This window comes from Neophocaena asiaeorientalis, unplaced genomic scaffold (assembly GCF_003031525.2).
Source record: "Neophocaena asiaeorientalis asiaeorientalis breed wild unplaced genomic scaffold, Neophocaena_asiaeorientalis_V1.1 scaffold232, whole genome shotgun sequence".
NCBI classification, from domain to species: domain Eukaryota; kingdom Metazoa; phylum Chordata; class Mammalia; order Artiodactyla; family Phocoenidae; genus Neophocaena; species Neophocaena asiaeorientalis.
The window spans coordinates 124,044-142,728 of NW_020175672.1; the positions used below are offsets into that span (position 1 = coordinate 124,044).

The 18,685-nt window shown below is 48.4% G+C and overlaps 1 protein-coding gene across 2 annotated transcripts in view; it reads left to right on the forward strand.

Moving 5' to 3' along the window:
* Nucleotides 1–18,685, forward strand: part of CLPB (ClpB family mitochondrial disaggregase) — a 145,510-nt gene that overhangs the window by 106,543 nt on the left and 20,282 nt on the right. For both annotated transcript variants that reach the window (XM_024731828.1, XM_024731830.1), the window contains exon 7: nucleotides 11,619–11,733. In XM_024731828.1, the coding sequence (XP_024587596.1) occupies nucleotides 11,619–11,733 (115 nt within the window). The remainder of the gene's footprint in view (nucleotides 1–11,618; nucleotides 11,734–18,685) is intronic.

Genomic DNA, 18,685 nt, shown 5'->3' on the forward strand with positions numbered 1-18,685 from the left:
CTTGGCAGAATCCAAGAACTAGAATCACAAATCTCAGAGCTGGCAGGAACCTGAGAAGTCATCAAGTCCGGTGATGGGAAATCTTATCGAAGTCTAAACAAATAAGTCAGAGGAAAATAGAGCTGTTCTTGTTGAAGGAGAGGTGGCCCAGTGTCCCGCCCACCAGACTGTCCCTACCCCCCAGGTAACCTCCCTGAAGGCTGTGCTGTGGGCACACATTTTAAATCTCTGAAACCTAAATCAAATGACTTCTTTTCCTCCTGGGGAGACTGGACCCCAGGGATGTGGTGTGACTTGCATTTGGTCCCAGAGTGAGTTACTGTCAAAACCGTAACTAAGACTTGGACAGGAGGTCATATAGTAGGTTCACTGGCAGGACTGGAACTGGAAGGCTTGGTTTCTGACTCTCAGTCTTGAGCTCTTTCCAGCATCATGGAGTCTCTCATTGGCAAACTGGCCGAAGTGCTTTGAGATGATTAAGAGTGACAGGTCCCACCTAGTGGCACATATTCTCTGTGTCTTGAGTAAGAGCACTTAGGTCACCGGACTAAGACAGACAAGACAGGGGTTGTGATCCCAGCTCCCCCACTCACTGACTGGGTGACCTCGGGTGAGCACTTCCCCTCTTGAAGATCAGTTTACCTTTGTGAAAACATTGTGACTAAGTGGTTTCTAAGGTTCCATTCAAAATACCATTGTCTGTGTAGCAGTCAGGATAAACTAGGTCATGGTATTGTAACAACCCAAAATTTCGGAGGCTTAAAACAGCAAAGATTCATTTTTACCTCATGCTACACATGAAGGTCAGCAGAGGGGGTTTGTGCTCATCCTAGATCCTCAGGGACCTGACTGGCAGAGCAGCCACCCTCTGAAATACTGCTGCTCACTTACAGAGAGGAGAGAGTGCTCTGAAGGACCTTGCATCTGCAGCTAACTGCTCAGCCTGGAAGTAGGACCCTTTACTTCCACTCACAACTCACTGGAACTAATCCCATGTTCCTGTCCTGTAGTTGGGTCAGCTTCCCCCATGCCATAAGGAAATCCCTGAGCACTGTTTCAAGTCACTTCAGGGACTGCCTCCCCATCATTATCTCCCTTTTCAGGCCAAACCACTGTCCCCTGAGAGCAAGCGCTGCACTTGGCCAAAAGTACCCATATTTGTCAGGTGGTGTGACATAGGGCAGGCCCTGGTCTAGTCATGTAAAGCAGGAGAACAGGCCACTTAGTGCCAGAGCGGGTGGAAGGGTTAGGACTGCAGAGGGACCCTTAACAAAATTTGGCTGCCCGAGAAATGGCCTGATGTCAGCCACATCAGTACAAAGCTGGTGTCCCGAGTGAATAAGTGGCAGTTGCATCCTCTGTGCCAGTCAGATCCTTCTGGACCACAGAGGGCAATTGCAAATGCTACCTTCTGAGTAGACTGAGCTCTTAGAATCTGTGCAGAGGGGGGCAGTAAGGAGGCAAGCAGAACTGTGCCATGAGAAAAGGCCGAAGGCAATGGGGCGTCTGGCCCGGAAAGGAGAGACGCACGTAGACACAGGGATGACTGTGGGGGGATGGGAGGAGAGGAAATTAATTCAGTATTAGGACTAGGACAGAGCCAGGCCTAACGGATGGCTGCTGCAGGAGGAGCTCCCTCACAGAGCTGTGACCCCAGGCAGTGACTGCCTTTAGAGGCTAGAAGACCACTCAGAGCCAGCCCAGGGGTTCTGTCACCTCTCAGCTGGAAGACTTTCTCTGTCGTCACCTCTCTGCACTTGATCCCTTTACCCAGTCTGGATTTCCTCCTTCCGAAATGTTCACCTGTCTGCTGAGCACTTCCACTTGATTGCTCTGCAGTCCCCTCAAATTCTACCCACATGAACCACCCTCACCTCTCCCTGGATGTCAGCAGCGTTGTCTTTCTCTTAGTTGCTCAGCATCTCCATGGTCACCCATTCTTTCCGTTCTGCTTTTTTCCTCCAAGCTGCAAAAAACTGCCTTTTCAAAAATGTGCAGAAGAGTTTTGCGGAAGAGTTTCAGGGGAAGAACACTGCTTTAGACTGGGTTCTGTCTCCCTCTGCCAGTAAGTAAGCAGCAGCTGCTCCTTTCTGAGTTCAGGCCCCATGTCAGTAACATAATGATTCAGGCCTGGAGGGTGCTGAGGCTCCAACCTGAGACCTCATCTCCTGGCTCTTTGTCTAGACATAGGTTACCACCACTCTGATCTTATCTTCCTCCCCTGCTTTCCATCCAGCATCCCCCTGCCACCCAGCTCAGCCTCTTCCACCTTCACCTACCTCTATAGTCAGTTATGGGCTCTTTATAGAAAATTTGTAATTATAAAAGTCATCTTTCCCATTATGGAAAATTTGGAGAGTAAAATGAAGAGAATTAAATAAGTCAGTACATATTTATGAATGACATCTGTGTGCCAGGCTCTCAGCTAGATGGGAAGAAGACAGCTGGGTGAAACCCTCAAGGAGGTCCCAATCTGGTGAGGAGACAGGCAAGTAAAGCATGACACCACCAAGTCATCAGTCCCAGGGAAGGCCAGGGACAGGGACTATGGAAAGCCAAGGTGGCTTCTAATACTGCCTGGGAGATCAAGGAAGGCTTCCTGGAAGAGATGTCAACTGAACTGAATCTCAGTTAAAAACGTTTTAGCCTGATAGCTTGACTACCTGTACATAACTGCTATTAATGTTTTTAATTATTTATAATAATTGTAGGTACCATTTATCAAGTGCATCTAGGCACTCTGCCAGGTGTTCTAATATATATTTTTTCTAATCCTGTAACAAAGCCATGAAGTAGCTCTTATTCCCCACATTTTACAAATGAGAAATCTGAAGCTGAAATAAAGCAGGTGACTTTAGAAAATCAAGCTATTATTAGTAACTATTGGGATAGGAATCAGAGATTTCTTCTTATGATACTACATTTGCCTTTTCTGGACCATATCTATATATATTTATATAAGTGGTCTTTTTTTTTTTAACCTGGTTAGTAGCCTACTGTATAAACCCCAGGGGTCTCAAACTGGCAGCCATGTTTTATTTTGCCAACTTTTTTTTTTTAATGTGAGTATAATGCCTTAGAGGTTGGAGCGTGGACTCTCCAGCCACAGGCACCTATTTCCTATTGTATTATGTGCTTGCCTGTCAGACATTTGTACATTGTACTTGGTCCTGAAGGTGTTATGAGTTATGATCCTAGTTCCATATTTGGAATCTGCTTTTTTCACTTATTATTTCTTGATGATTTTCTCATTTTAGAATTATCCATAAGCCTAATTTTTAATTTTCTTCTGCCTTTTAAAATGTGTCACTCACTTATCTAAGAATCTCTGTTGGGCTTCCCTGGTGGCGCAGGGGTTGAGAGTCCGCCTGCCGATGCAGGGGACATGGGTTCGTGCCCCGGTCCGGGAAGATCCCACATGCCACGGAGCGGCTGGGCCTGTGAGCCATGGCCGCTGAGCCTGCGCGTCCGGAGCCTGTGCTCCCCAACGGGAGAGGCCACAACAGTGAGAGGCCCGCGTAACGCAAAAAAAAAAAAAGAATCTCTGTCACCTTAGGTGGCTTAAATAAGTTTCTCCTCATGGCTGGTTTGCTCAGTTCTCTCAGTGTGCAGAAGCCCCCTTGGGCCCCCTGAGAAGATCCAGAGGTGGATGAAGCCCAGCTCCTGTCTCCTGAGCTGGCTGTTGGGAGAGGAAGATGGGGAGAGGCAGGCACTCTTAGCTCTGATACGCACAGACTGACTTGTGCCTTAGGAGGGGTCCATACAGAGTTTGTGGGGGCCCCAGGAAAGCATGGATCACCTCCAGACAGAATAAGCAGGGCAGGCTTCATAGAGAAGATAACTGTGATCTCACTTTGAAGGATTTCACTAGCTGGAGAGTTTAATACTTAAAGCTTAGACCATTTCCACATCTTAACTAAGAGATGAAGGAGAGGTAGAAATCTATCTCTGTGCACACGATGGCAGATAAAACAAAAATATAGGGAGCTATTCCATGATGAATATTCAGCTGAGGGGGACGTGCTTGTGCCAGCCCGCATCTCCACTCCCAGATCCTCACTCCACCGAGACTCACGAGGAATTTATTGCTCATTTTAATCACATCCAGAGAATGAATTGGCAGGAATATTAGGCAGATAGGCCTATCATATATATCTTATTTGCATATCCCAGTGACAGAATCACAAGCACATTTCCTATCTCTGTATTTTTTCATTTGCTTCAGGGGTAGCTGGGGATGCAGTACTCCCCTGAGCCCCTCATTCTGGGCTGCAAGTCTGGGTGCTCCCATAAGATCTGAAGGAAGCTATCAGGAGAGAACAGGTGAGGTATACAGGAGGGTAAAAGAGTTATGTTCCTCCTGGCTTAAGGTGAAGAGCTATCCCTTCCCTGCCTTGCCCAACCTGCTCCCTGCTTCGCATCTCATTTCGAGAGCCACTGTGCCGCATGCCTGGCTCTGTGCTTGGCCCAGATGGCCCAGACAGCACCATCTGACCTTCGTTACAGGTTCTCCATGGGCCAAGAACAGCACTCCATGCTTTACGGGGACAGGCTTTTGCTTTCTTTCTTTTTCTTTTTGCTTCTTTTTTTTTTTTTTTTTTTTTTTTTTTTGGTATATGGGATCTTCCCGGACCAGGGCTCGAACCCGTGTCGCCTGCATTGGCAGGCGGATTCTTAACAACTGCGCCACCAGGGAAGTCCCTTCTTTTAACTTCTCAAAAACTGTTTGTTGAAACATATTTGTATAAAGTACGCATAAGTATACAGCTCACTGTATTTTTACAAGCTGAATATACCTGATCAAGAAATAGACTATTACAAGCACTCATTTGCATCATACTCCCCTCCAGTCACTACCTATCCCTAAGGGTAAGCATTGTCCTGATTTGTTTCACTTTTACTTTTACATAATTTCAAAGATAGTACAGCAAATTCCCATAAACCTTCACCCATAATACCAGTTGTTAACATTTTATTGCACTTGCTTTATTACTTATGTATATATAAATAATATAGAGAGAGAGATATGTATAATTTTCTCTGAACCATTTGAGGGTTAAGTTATATACTCGATACCCCTTTACCCCTAAATACTTGTATGAATTTCCTAAAAAATAAAGGGCATTTTCTTATATAATCTCAGTACAATCCTTAAAATCAGAGCATTAATATTGATATTAACTAGTCTATAGATGTTCAGATTTCACCAGTTGTCCCAATAATTCTCTTTACAAGAAAATTCTGGATCTGAAGCTGGATTCAGTTTTCATGTCTCTTTGGTCTCCTTTATTTTTTAATTGTTTTAATTAATTTTTTTTTTTTTTTTTTTGGCTGTGTTGGGTCTTCATTGCTGCACACAGCTTTCTCTAGTTGCGGCGAGCAGGAGCTACTCTTCGTTGCGGTGCACGGGGCTTCTCATTGCGGTGGCTTCTCTTGCTGTGGAGCACGGGCTCTAGGTGCGCTAGCTACAGTAGTTGTGGCACACAGGCTCAGTAGTTTTGTGGTTCACGGGCTCTAGAGCACAGGCTCAGTAGTTGTGGCACACGGGCTTCATTGCTCCGCGGCATGTGGGATCTTCCCGGACCAGGGCTCGAACTTGTGTCCCCTGCATTGGCAGGCAGATTCTTAACAACTGCGCCACCAGGGAAGCCCTGATCTCCTTTAATCTGGAACAGTTCCTCAGTCTGTCTTTCATGACCTTGACATTCTAACGAGTACAAGCTGGTTATTTTGTAGACCGTCCTCAATTTCGGTTTGTCTAATGTTTCCTTATGATTCAACTCAGATTATACATTTCTGACAAGAACACCCTATGGTGTTTATTTTCAATAAATTCGTTAGGTAACCCCATGCTAAAAGTAGGAATATGAAATTTGTGTTTTAAGTCTCATCTTCCTAAACAGGCTCTGAACTTCCTGAAGACAAGAACAGGTCTTTTCTTATCTCCAGGGTGGAAAGTGCAGGCACTGGAGTTAGACACAAGGGTTAGTGTTCTGCCTTTATTACTTGCTACCAGTGGGACCCTGCTTTAATTACTTTATCTCTGGACAGTGAGGGAGGAGGAGATCCTCTGAACTCCACAGGGCTGTGAGACTTAGAACAGTTGGTTCTAAATCAAGCAAGACTCATCAGTCCATGTTCAAACTAGTGAGTGGAAGTTTGAGGAGTAACAGGATATTTTCACAGTCACTGAGTCCCACCCCACAAGGTACTTATTAATTACAAAGGGAAAAATGTTGGAGAAACTTAGCAGAGACCACCTTAACCAAGTGATCAAAATTAACATCCCCAGCCACAGGTACAGGAGCATCACGTGCCTCCTGATGTGATGGACTGAGGAGAACATAACCCATTTTCTCACCTTAGCCACTCCTTGCGCCTCTTAACCTTCTCTCACCACTGTTGTCTCTGGATCAACCCAGCTATTTGCAAAGGAATGACATGATCTGATTTACTTGTTAAAAATATGGCTCTGGCAGCAAAAGGAGGATTGACTGGAGGAGAGGAGAATGGAATCTGGGATGCTGACATAGTGGTCCTCAAGTCTGATAGGACTGATGCCTGCTCTGTACCCAGCTTTCCTCTACAAGGATGTGGATTCTGAGCTAGTTCAAGAGACTTTGAGTTCCCTTAGGTGCCCCTCTTGTCCCCCAGTCTCCTCTCCTGTCTGCTCTGTATTTCCCAGGCTCCTTTGTTGGACCCCTGGGCTCCTCTTGTCATCACCCCCCTTCTCAGGACTCTTTCCATCATCCCACACCCCTCCAGTCTCATCTGTTGCCCCGTGGTCCCCTTTGTTGGCCTCTGCACCCAGTCCTCTCTGTCCCCCACAGCTTCAGGGCATGGTAGAAGCCCTGACTGTGATGTAAGTTGGAGTTGGATCAGGGAGTCAGGAGGATGGGGCATATCTGAGTGTGTGAGCAGCCAGTGGGCTCTGCCCTGACCTCCCACAAGAGACAAACTGCAGCTTGGCCTCTCTTCTCTTCCCTCCTCCATGCTTATCCTGTTCTTGTCCAGGGTCTCATTCTGCCTACCACCCCTACCCTAGCTCCTCTCTCAGTGAATGTACTACCAGATTTATTATCAGACCTGTTCCTGAGGAATGCCCAACAGTAGGTGTGCTGCCATACCCCTTCTCCCTGTAACCCTCCTCTGCAGAGCCTCTCTGCCCAGCCACCCACTTCCTAGCGAGAGCCCAGCTAGGCTTCGCCTCAGCCTCCCAGGCCTTTCCTGTAAATGCACTCAGAGCCAGGAGGGGTGCCATATTAAATCAAGAATGATGGAAACCAGTGGCCATGATTATCCGGCCGAGATGAAGCATTGGGAGCTGGTTGCTGCTAGCTCCAGGTGGGGGCTTCTGAAGCTAATTGCATGTGGCTTTTATTAAGAAGATGATCACTCCCCCGCTCTTGCTCTCCTGGGTAGCTTCTTGGGCCTCTCAGCCCAGTGCCCCCTACTTTTGCAGGCTGGGTCATCTAACCTGTCTTCTCCTCCAGTGGAATCCTGTCAAGGCAGGGCCTTGACCTCAGTCCCTGTAGCCTTCCTCCCCATTTCCTCAGAAAGCCGGGAACAGCAGTAGCCCACATTCATAGACCCTTACCAAGTGCCTTCTCCCATCCTTCTCTCTCCTCTCCCCCAAATAGAATATATACAGACCAAGTGTTTTCCTTTCCTAGGTTCTTCCATTGGTTAGTTTTCCACAAGCCTGAACTCATAGCTCATGCCTTAAAAAGTCATTCATTCATTCAGCATATTTTTTAATATAAACTCTGTGCTAATAAGCATTAGGAAAAGAGCATGAAGCAGTAACCTTCTACCTAGTTTAATCCCATTGTCCTGTACATTTTTATCAAAAAGTCTGATCCAGTTTCAGAAGTTTCTCTGAGGAGATATACATAGGGCTTCAGGCTGGGAGGGAGTATGCTAGAATCAGGATGTGCTCAGATTTAAGCCATAGGTTGAATCTTTCCCAGTACCATCTAGAAAGCTCCTGAGAAACCAGCCAGATCACAGTGCAACCTTTCCCCCATGCTCACCCCCATAAAAGTCAAGAACCCTTTCCCATTGCCCAAGAAAATAATAGGAATACTAAGATAACCTAAAATCATGACAGTGAAGTTGAGTTATAGGAGGTAGAAATATGTCCCTGAAAAAGAATTAAGGAGGCCATGGTGGCCGTACCCAAACCAACAAAGTGGCGGGAAATGTCATGTTAGGCTTTGCCTGTAGCAAAGGAAAGAAGATATGTTTTGTGAGGCCCCACAAAGAAAGTACCTAGATGTGGAGTTCTCTACTGTGTAAGGAAAATTGACAGGCAGAGCTGAGCCACCCCAGACAGTAGAGGTGTCCTGAGAACTCAGTTGGTGTTGAGACTGTACCCTGCAGACCCAGGGTTCCTAGGGGGAGAAGCCTCAGGAGCCACACTGGGGCAAGTGGGGGCATCCACGTGGACTTGGCCTCTGGCTTCTGCTTAAGCCGGAGCAACTGTTCCCCTTATCTGTGGGCTCCGTGCAGATTAAATTAGTTAAAAGGGTTCCAGCACCAAAACAAAAATAATCAAACAAAAAAGGCACTGGGTTAGATAATCAGTTATCAAAATGCAGCAAAGGAGAAGTTACATTTATCAGAGGCCTGCCACAGGCCAGGTTCTATGCTGGCCACTTGAGTCTTTCACATAGCGACTTCTACATACACATTTGTTGTATGCCAGAGACCTGCCAATTGTTTCGTATACATCACCTCACTTAATCCTCACAAGGATCCTGCAAGGTAGGTGTGAGTACCATCATCGTGTTAGAGATGCGGAAACTGAAATTCAGGGAGGTGAATTAACTTCCCCAAGGTCAGCTAACTAGTAACTGGATTAGGCGAGGTCTAAATTCACATCTTTGTGGAGCAAAGCTGCTTCTTTCTGCCACACTGTGTGCCCCACTGTGAGCCAGAAGAGGAGTCAAACTCCAGATGGGGACTACTATAAGAATTCAGTGAGACACTACACATAAAGTGCTGAGTACCATGCCTTTCACACAGCAGCTGTTCCACAAACGGTAGTTACCTCATTCGGTTGGCAACATGTATTGACGACTTCTGTGTGTAGGGCCCTATGCTAGGTGCTGGAGCTATAGCAATGAATAAAACATGGGCTTTGTCACTACGGACCTCGTGTGGAGTAAGGCGACATAAACAGTCAGTTAAATAAGTGCTCTGGAGGTCCCGGGGCCAGGGCAACAGGCTCCTTAGGCAATTTGGTATTTAAACTGAGATCACTTAGAGGTAGGTGGGAATAAAGAAGACTTTTGTGCTGAGGGAGTAGTGTGAGCAAAAGGCCCAGAGGCAGGAATATCCATCCCTGAGGGGAAGTGACGAAACAGACCTAACAAACCCTCCGAGGCCAGCTTCCTTCTGCAGCCAGACTGACTGTGAGCTGGCCAGGCCGCTGGCCACTGCTGTACCAGCAGGTATGTGTGCATCTCACCATCAGAGCCTTCCACCCCAGTGGACTCGAGTGCTGAGAGGGGCTGGGTGGACAGGGAGGAGGAGGCAGATATATGGCTGGAGTCGGCAGAGCCAGGTGATGTATGTGGCGCCTGAGGGAGCTGCACGATGACGCGCTGGATTCCAACCAGCAAGTGTTGCTCCGCTGGGATCAGCGCCGAATTATTGCCCGTATGAAACCCCAGAACTGATGGGAGCTTTCAGTTACAGACTGATAGCAACAGCCGAAATTGGATTGTTCGCTATTTATTTTTTTTAACTTCTGTCAAGGTCACTACCTTAACAGGAAAACACTGCCCAAGCAGCAGGTATTTTTCATCCACTCTCCCTGCAAGAGCAATCTGCAGCCACAACTTTTGTGACAGGGCCATACCTTGGCAGCTCGCTTTCTAGAAAGCTGTCAGTATTACAGGGGCCCTAGGGGAAAGAAGCCTCCTGAAGACCCAGGTCTTTCCATCCCACTTCAAGACCTGTTTCCTTCCCCCACCCTCCATCCCCTGGCCTCCATAAATGCTTTATCATCAGACCCACACACTCACCCCTCTTTGCCCAGTCTCCAGATAGTCCCACAGCTCCCACCTAGCCCAGTATTCCAGCTCCTTCAAGCCTCCTGTCTCCCAGAATTGTTCCGTGCTTTATGTATCCTTCCCTTCTCTGTACTCCTACACCACCCAGACTAGCTGTTAATTTCTCTTTATATCTGTCATCAACTTCATTTTTGCAAATATTCACCAGATGCCTCCACTGTGCCAGGACCCGTGCCGGGAATAGCAGTGAGTAAAAGGCAGTGCCTACACCCTCAGGGGGCTCATAATTGATTTGGAAGACAGAATCACACACATGCAACAAACTGGTTTTCAAGTAATTTTTTTTTTTAGTGATAGGTACAAGGCTAGAAATAGGCACACATGCTTTGGAACCATGAGGGAAATGGCTAATTCTGCCTGAGTAGTATTTGTGTACAGACCCTGCCTCACCTCCCCTGCACAACTTTGAGCTTCCTGAGAGCAAGACCTGGCTCTTCTCTTCTCCCTCGCAGCAGGACCAAGCTCGGGCCTCCTCCGTCTGCCTTTTCTGAAATGGACCAGGCCGGAGGCCAGACATATGCCAGGCACTCACCATCATCTAAACCTCCCAGGGGGCAGGGTATAATCCTCCTCCTTCCCCCTGCCCCACCTTTCCATCATTGCATGCACAGGGCCAGGCACACAGCAATTGCTGAATAGTTGTGTTTAATTGAAATGCAGTATCATTGAAGTAGAGGGTGTTCGTAGCTCTGGTTTAAAAACCAAAATGGTTTTCAAGAGGTTAAGTGGAGGACTTCCCTGGTGGTGCAGTGGTTAAGAATCCGCCTGCCAATGCAGGGGACACGGGTCGATCGCTGGTCTGGGAAGATCCCACATGTCGTGGAACAACTAAGCCCATGTGCCACCACTACTGAGCCTGCACTCGAGCCCGTGGACCACAACTACTGAAGCCCGCACGCCTAGAGCCCGTGCTCTGCAACAAGAGAAGCCACCGCAATGAGAAGCCCACGCACCACAACAAAGAGTAGCCCTCACTCACCACAACTAAAAGAAAGCCCACATGCACCAACAAGGACCCAACACAGCCAAAAATAAAATAAATAAATAAATTTATAGAAAAAGAGGATAAGTGGAAAAGGAAAGGAACCTATATTTGTAAGCACTCAGTGCACATCAGCCATGATGCTAGGCACATTCTATATACATTATCATATTTAACCCCCAATTTACAGAGGAGAAAACTGGGGCAAAGTAACTTGCTCCAGGTAATGAGCGCATCTTGTAAGTGATAGAGCTGAGATTCGAACCAAATCTTCTGTCAGACGCCAGAGTCAAGGGTTAATTTACTAGCAGTACTTACTAGCAGGGTAAGGCAGGACCCCTGAGCAATGGCCACCCGAGGTAGGGAGATGAGGTGAGGCCTAGGTTGAGGGGCAGGGGGAGGACTGGGCCAGCCTCCAGTGGTCATGAGCCAGAGCTGTGCATCAGGACCCTCAGAGAAAAAAACCTGTGTTTTTCCCCCCTGGGTTGGGGGATAGAATGAAACTAGGATCCTCCTGGGCCCAGCACTCCTGAGCCACCTTCCCTCTCTCCCCACAGTACCAAGAGAAGCAGCGGAAACGTGAGGCCGAGGAACGGCGCCGCTTTCCCCTGGAGCAGCGGCTGAAGGAGCACATCATTGGCCAGGAGAGTGCCATCGCCACAGTAGGTGCTGGTGAGTATACGAGATGCTGGCCTGCACCAAAAAGGGCAAGGAAGCTCGCAGTCTGCCCCAGTGAGCTGTAGTCCTGCTGTCTCCATGCTGGGGAGAAGTGGCTAATAATATTACAACATAACATTTGTTGAGTACTTCCTATGTTCCAGGGAGTGTTCTAAGCTCTTTGCATATGTTGTGTCATTTAATCTTTACAGCAACCCTATGAGGTTGGTGCCATTAAATTCCTCTTTTACAGGTGAGGAAGCTGAGACAGAGCACTTCAGTAATTTGCTCAAGGCTGCTTTCGTATGCTTTGAATTTAACTCTGACCTTCTCTGGTCTACTGCCCCCACCCCACCCCCATTTTTCAGGTAGGGAAACTGAGACCCAGAGAGGAACAAGAGTTTGTCCATCACTAGTAATGTAGCAGTTGAGCCAGAACTAGAACTTTTATTTTCTGTCTCCCAGCACAGGACTCTGCCACACTTCAGTATAATTTGTCAGCAGCTGGTTCAATTTTGGGGAAAATATTCTGAACAAGTCTTGAGTGCCTTCTTCTCCACCTCAGAAGTTCTTTATGTCTGATACTTTGACCCCTGGGAGCTAGACTGCCTGCTGGTGTAACTCCTAATCTAATGGCCCTCCTCCCCATGCAGATCCCACTAGAGAGATATATCAAACTAAGATTCTGCTTAGGATGGTGGCCTCACTATTGTTCCTCTACTCAGGTGCATGACTCCCTGAGGGTGACCTCAGACAGGTGAGGTAAGGTCAGTGGAACCCTATGCCTGGCCTAGACAAGGGGTATCCCCCAGGGCAGTGGTTCTCAAAGTGGTCTCTGGACCAGCAGCACCAGCATCCTCTGGGAACTTGTTGGAAATGTAGATCTGAGGCCTCAGCCCAGACCTATGGAATAAGAAGTTCTCGCAGGGGGCCCCAGAAATCTGTGGGTTTTGTTTTGGGGGGTTATTTCTTAATTTATTTTTTTGGCCATGCCATGCAGCTTATGGGATCTTAGTTCTCCGACCAAGGATTGAACCCAGACCCTCGGCAGTGAAAGCAGAGTCCTAACCACTGGGCCCCCAGGGAATTCCCCAGAAATCTGTGTTTTAACAGGCCCTGCAGGCAATCTGATGCTCAGCTCAAGTTTAAAAACTTCTTTCCGGTACTTCCCTGGAGGTCCAGTGGTTAGGACTCTGCGCTTCCACTGCAGAGGGTGCAGGTTCAATCCCTGGTCAGGGACTGGGATAACCGCGTGCCACGTGGCTTGGCCAAAAAAAAAAAAAAGAAAATTAAAAACCTCTTCCCTGTGATGTCGTGGTCAGTCCCACTCACATGTTGCATCTGGTGCTGCATCTAGTCCCACCAGATGCAGCCCAGCGACTGCCAAGGCCAGCACCAGTTCTCGCCAGTAAAAGGAGATATGAGTCTGGAATTGTGGTGCCCCTCTGGAACATTCTGGAGTGGCCTTGTCAGCCTTAGGAAACAGAGGAGTCATTGAACAATGAAGGCAGTCACCCCTGTGACACACCAAGCCCAGCCCAATCTCCATCATCCTCACACACCAGTGGGACTGTTAATTTCTCATTATATCTGTCATCAGCTTCGTTTTTGCAAGTATTCACCAGATGCCTCACACACCAGTAGGATCGTGAGCCCCTCATCAGGGGCCTGACCATCAGTGAATAAGAGGAGCCCATAGGGACTTCCCTGGTGGTACAGTGGGTAAGACTCCGTGCTCCCAATGCAGGGGGCCCGGGTTCAATCCCTGGTCAGGGAACTAGAGCCCACATGCATGCCGCAACTAAGAATTCACATGCCGCAACTAAGGAGCACACTTGCCACAACTAAGGAGCCAGCAAGCTGCAACTAAGGAGCTGGCGAGCTGCAACTAAGGAGCCCACCTGCCACAACTAAGAAGACCCAGTACAACCAAAATTAATTAATTAATTTTAAAAAAAAAAGAGCCCATAGACCAGAGCTGCCTCACCAGCTAGAGGTCAGAAGGCTGCCTGCAGGCACACACAGGAGCCAGGGAAAGCTTTTATGAATACACAAGTTCCCGCTACTCAGGCACAGACCACACCAGGCTGCCCTTTTGGGTCTGGATACAGACAGCCACCCTCAGCCACCACCTTGGAGGTGGCAACACCCCACTCTGTGTCTGAGGTAGAGGGAAAGGAGACCTGGGAACTCTCGGAGTTGAAGAAGAGAGGAGGAGGAGCCCATGGGAGAGACAGCTGACCTAGCAGAGATCTGAGAAAGCATATCCTGCTGGAGTCCCATGTCCAGTTGGGCCAGAACTGCAGCTGCCATCATGATATTTTCCCCCCACTTCTTACACAGCCCTTTCCCAGCAGGTTGCCTGCTCCTCTTACCTCCTGCTACTCACCAGCTTCTCAAGCCCATAAGCTATGAAGCTCCCAGAAGTAGCTGGGGGGAGAGGGAGGATCAACCAGGGCTCAAATCGTAGGTGGGCCACTTACCAGCTGTGCAGCTCAGGCTGGTCATTCAGCTTCTTTGAGCATCAGTTTCCTCATCTCTGTACCGGGGAGCCAAATCCAGGACTGTCGGACTGTAAAGCACATGCTCCTTCCAGCGTGTACCAGATAGCACTCAACAAAAGCTAGTCCCCTTCCTCAAGATGTTTACCACCTAGGGTTGGGTACTGTGCTCTATAGGTCAGGCCCACAGTTATTTCCTTCAACCCGGGACTTATCCCTAGTCCTAGCCCCAGACTGGCCTCTTCCCCTGGTCCTACATCACCTTGTCTGTCCCTACCCTTGGCCCAGAGCAGGAGTAGATGATTCCACTCCCCACCTCCTAGGAGCTGTCAGAATGTCTGCCCCGAGTGCTTCCTTCTACCCAAAGCTCCATTCTGTCACCGGAACTGCCTCAGATCTGGAGGCAGATCTTTGTCCTGTGGTATGTAGGTTGACCCTGCTATGGCTCCAGTGATGCTGGAAAAGATACAGAGGCCGTGGATGGCCTGGGCTGAGGGGTTGGTATGTTCTCTTCCATTTGTAAGGCAGTAACTGTGCACCCACCTTGCTAGAGGCCCTGCAGCCAGGGATCACACTGATAATAGATTGTGTTCGGCTGCCAACTCAGGTGAAGCATGAGGCACTCTTTGGGTTGAATTTGTGGCAGGTAAGCAGCAGCCAGTGCCTCAGGACCTCAAGACTGAAGTAGGTGCAGGAGAGGGAGGCGGATCTAGAGGGTAGGCCAGACCTCCCTGAGTCCTCTAGGCTAGTGTCAGATATGTGCTGGGGGCTGGCTGGGTGGAGCCTGGCACCCCAGGGGTACCACGAGGATGGGCAGGCAGAGAAGTGCCGCAGAATGAATTGATTTGATAAATGGCCATTTATTACCCTCACGAATTGACTGAAACCAATTTCGGTCACATCAACCCCTGGTAAGTGCTGGGATATTGATTTGTGCAAAGTAATACAGTGAATTTATCAGTGTGATCCCCAGCTGCAGGGCTTCTAGCAAGGCTGGCGCACAGTTACCGCCTTACAAATGGAGGAGATAAAGCACCAGCCCCACAGCCCAGGCCCCCATGGCCTCTCTGGTCTTCTGGGGTTACTGGAGCCAAAGCAGGACCAACCTACAGACCACAAGCCAGAGCACTGACATTGAAAGTGAGGCTCTCCATCCAGAATGCAGAGCCGTTCTTGAACATGGGGAAGGGGAAGATGCCTGTTCTACTGGGCAGACCTCCTGGGAGCTCAGAGCCTCTGTGCCCCACCATCCTCAGAAACGCAAGCAGTTGTCTATTCAGCCCATTCAGAGCTAGACTCCGCCCCCCTCCTCCAACCCTCCTCCCATGTTCCTGTCTCAGTAAAGGCACTACCGTTCCCTGGTCTCCTAAATAGAAACTTAGGTGTTTCCTTGGTCCTTCCCTCCCCCTCACCCCTCACAGCCCATCAAGTTCTATCATTGTAACTCTCTGTTCTTCTCCCCTCTGTTCCTAATACCGCTGCCCCAGCTCAGGACCTCAGTATCTCCCATATGAACCAAGCAGTGGCCTCCTCACTGGTGTCTCTGCCTCCTTTTCTTTCTCTGTAATCACTTCTCCCCAGCTAGAGTGAGCTTTGTAAAGTGTAGGAGGAAAAAAAAAAAAAACCTGTTTAAAATCTTTGAGTGGCTGCCCTAGCCTGGCACACAGGGCCCACCCCTGCTGCTCCCCCTCCTCGGTTGCCCCCACCCGTCCCCACCTGGCACTGCACAAAATGGCTGCTTCTGCTGCCCCGCATGTGCTGTGTTGATCTCCTGCCTGCATTTGTTGATGCTGCCCCCTCTGCTTGTAATTCCCTTTCTTCTGGCCCCTTCCCCACCCCAGCCCTGCCCACCTCCCATACTTGGGCTGGTTTTTACTTAGCCTAACTCAGTTCAGGAGCAATAGACTGTAGACTCCTGAGGGCAGAGACCATGACTGAATCATTTTTGTTTTCCCATGTCCTGGCACAGTGCTCTGCTCGAAGTAGATGCTTAGTGAAGTTTGTCAGATTAATTATTTTGGTATGTCCCTTTGTCCATCTCTGATGTGCTCTGAGGAAAGAAGAGAAGCTGTAAGCCTGCTTTCTAGTTGTTCACAAGCATACTAGGAATGTGACTGTAGCGAAATAGTTAATTACAACACCCATACTACTCAGCCTTTGACCCCTTTTCCCCAGACCTGCTCCAAGAAGCTTTTTCTGGGCAGCAGGTCATCCTGCACACCCTGTCGCTCCCTCTGACCAGGGGCCTGTCCCCAGAACCCATTGCATCTGGTCCCAGTTGACTCAAGCCCATGAACTCCCCCGGGAAGCTCTACCACCTTGACTGCTCTTCCAAGGTCTGGTCCGAATTCAGAATCTCAACATCAGCCATGTGCACACAGTAGGCGCACCATCCTGTCTTGTGCTCCACGTCCCTCTTTGACTAATCCAAAAATGTAATCTTCCTAAGCACGGCACCTTTCTGGACCCTCCCTTGGAGTCCTGTTTCTAATCTGAGAAATACATCCAGGTCATCCCTGAGTTGTAGAGAGGCAGTGACTGATTTAGAAAACTTCTTACAGTTCCACTTCCCCACCTCACCACTTCAGGTATCCCTCCTGTGCGCCTGCCATTCTTATTGTCTGGACTGCCCTGCCCTTCCACTCACTTGCCGGGACCCTCAACACCCAGGCCTCTTCCAGGAAGCCTTCCTTAGCCCTCCACCTGGGTGCAGGGCCCTTTCTCTGGGCTTCCTGTGGACATCTTTTAAAACTGAACTTACCACATGGCATCAGTGGTCTTTCTCCCTCCCAAGGTCAGGAACTACCTCTCATTCAGGTCTGTTTCCCCAGGGTTGGTACACAGGTGTGTAAAAGGTTGAACTCAAGTGAACTCAAATGAACAAAGTCTGAGACCATCTTGACGTTCTGCCTCTCCTCAGCACAGATTCTGATCTCAGCCTCTTTCTGGAAGGGTGTCAATCTTCCCTTCAGGGATCCCTTACCTCACAGCATGCACATAGGCACATATAATGGGTGGGCTCAACAAAAGCTGTTTTTTGCAATTTTAATATGTAACCCCTTAGTAGCAATAGTTTGTCTTCAGAAAGACTAATCCTTACAGACTAAGAAGAGAACTCTCTCTCATCATCCACCAAACCCAAGGCACCAGTATCCACTCAGTCAGCAGATACTTCTTGAGCTGTGCTCCTCGAACCTATAAGCTTAGATAGGAAATTGCAAACAGACATTTAGATGACTCAGCCATGGAGTCCCTCTGAAGGACAGGCTTCCCTAGGAAGTGGCACAAGCATGGAACAAACATGTTCCAGTTAGGTTAAAAAAAATCTCTCCCACTGCATCACCAGAACTTATCAGGAAAGGAGAGTCAGCCTGCCCAGACTCCCCCGGAACCTTGAGCTAGATGGAGGCGAAGGCCTGGCATGGGAGGAGGAGGCAGTACTTTTGTCTCACTTTGGTTTTGCACACACCAGGGCTTTCCTCTGGAATGTCCCTTCATACCCAGACTGCCTGGCCATCTCTCCCTCATACTTCAGGCACAAATGGCTCTTCCCACACTTCTCCCAGTTGCTCCCATCCCACTTGGAACCCACAGTTTTCATAGCAGCGTTCAACCAAAAGGCACAAACCTTGTTTTAGGCTTCTTTGTAGGTGCCCCAGCACTCAACACAGAGCTTTTTTGCTGAGCAAATGAATAAGGCTCCCTGGAGAGAGGTTAAGAAGAGAGTGGAAACCTTATTCACCCAAGGGTAGTAGTAGTAGTAGTAGTAACCAGTTGAAGCCATAAGAGACTCTTGGGTCCAGGCCTCACTCTTCTCTGTAAAATGGGAGTTGAAGTGTCTTTTCTTTTCCCCTTGTGATTCCAGAAAAACCAAGAATTAATTCATTTAGTCAGCACACATTAAGCCAGTGATGGGCAAGACTCCCTCAGGAAATAGAATGCCTAGCACATGCACCCACGGAATACACAGGTTGAGGCACACCCTCCCCCTGATACGAGGGCAGAGACAGATGAAACCTGTTCCACTGCCCTCCTTTGAGCCTCAGTCTCTTCTTCTGTAAAATGGAGGTAATGTCTACTTCTCTGAATTATTGTAAGGATGAAAGAGAGATCTATAAAATAGCAAAGCTAATGGCAGCTGCCACTACTGCTGCTATGACTACCATTATTTTTATTATTATTCCATTCTTTGCAACTTATAGCCATTAACTATACTATACTATAGCCATTAACTCATTTTAATCTTCATGTGGGGCTGACTGAGCATGTATGGCTCTTCCCATTTTATAGATGAAGAAACCAAGCCTCTAAATCAGTAAGTGTTTTACTCAAAGTCAATCAACTAATAAGTGGCAGAGCCAGGACTCCAAACTAGGTCCTGTAACTCCTGCCCTCTCCATCATACTGCCCCATAGATGAACATAGGAGTTAATGGAGCAGATGTGATGTGGTGGAATAAACAGGAA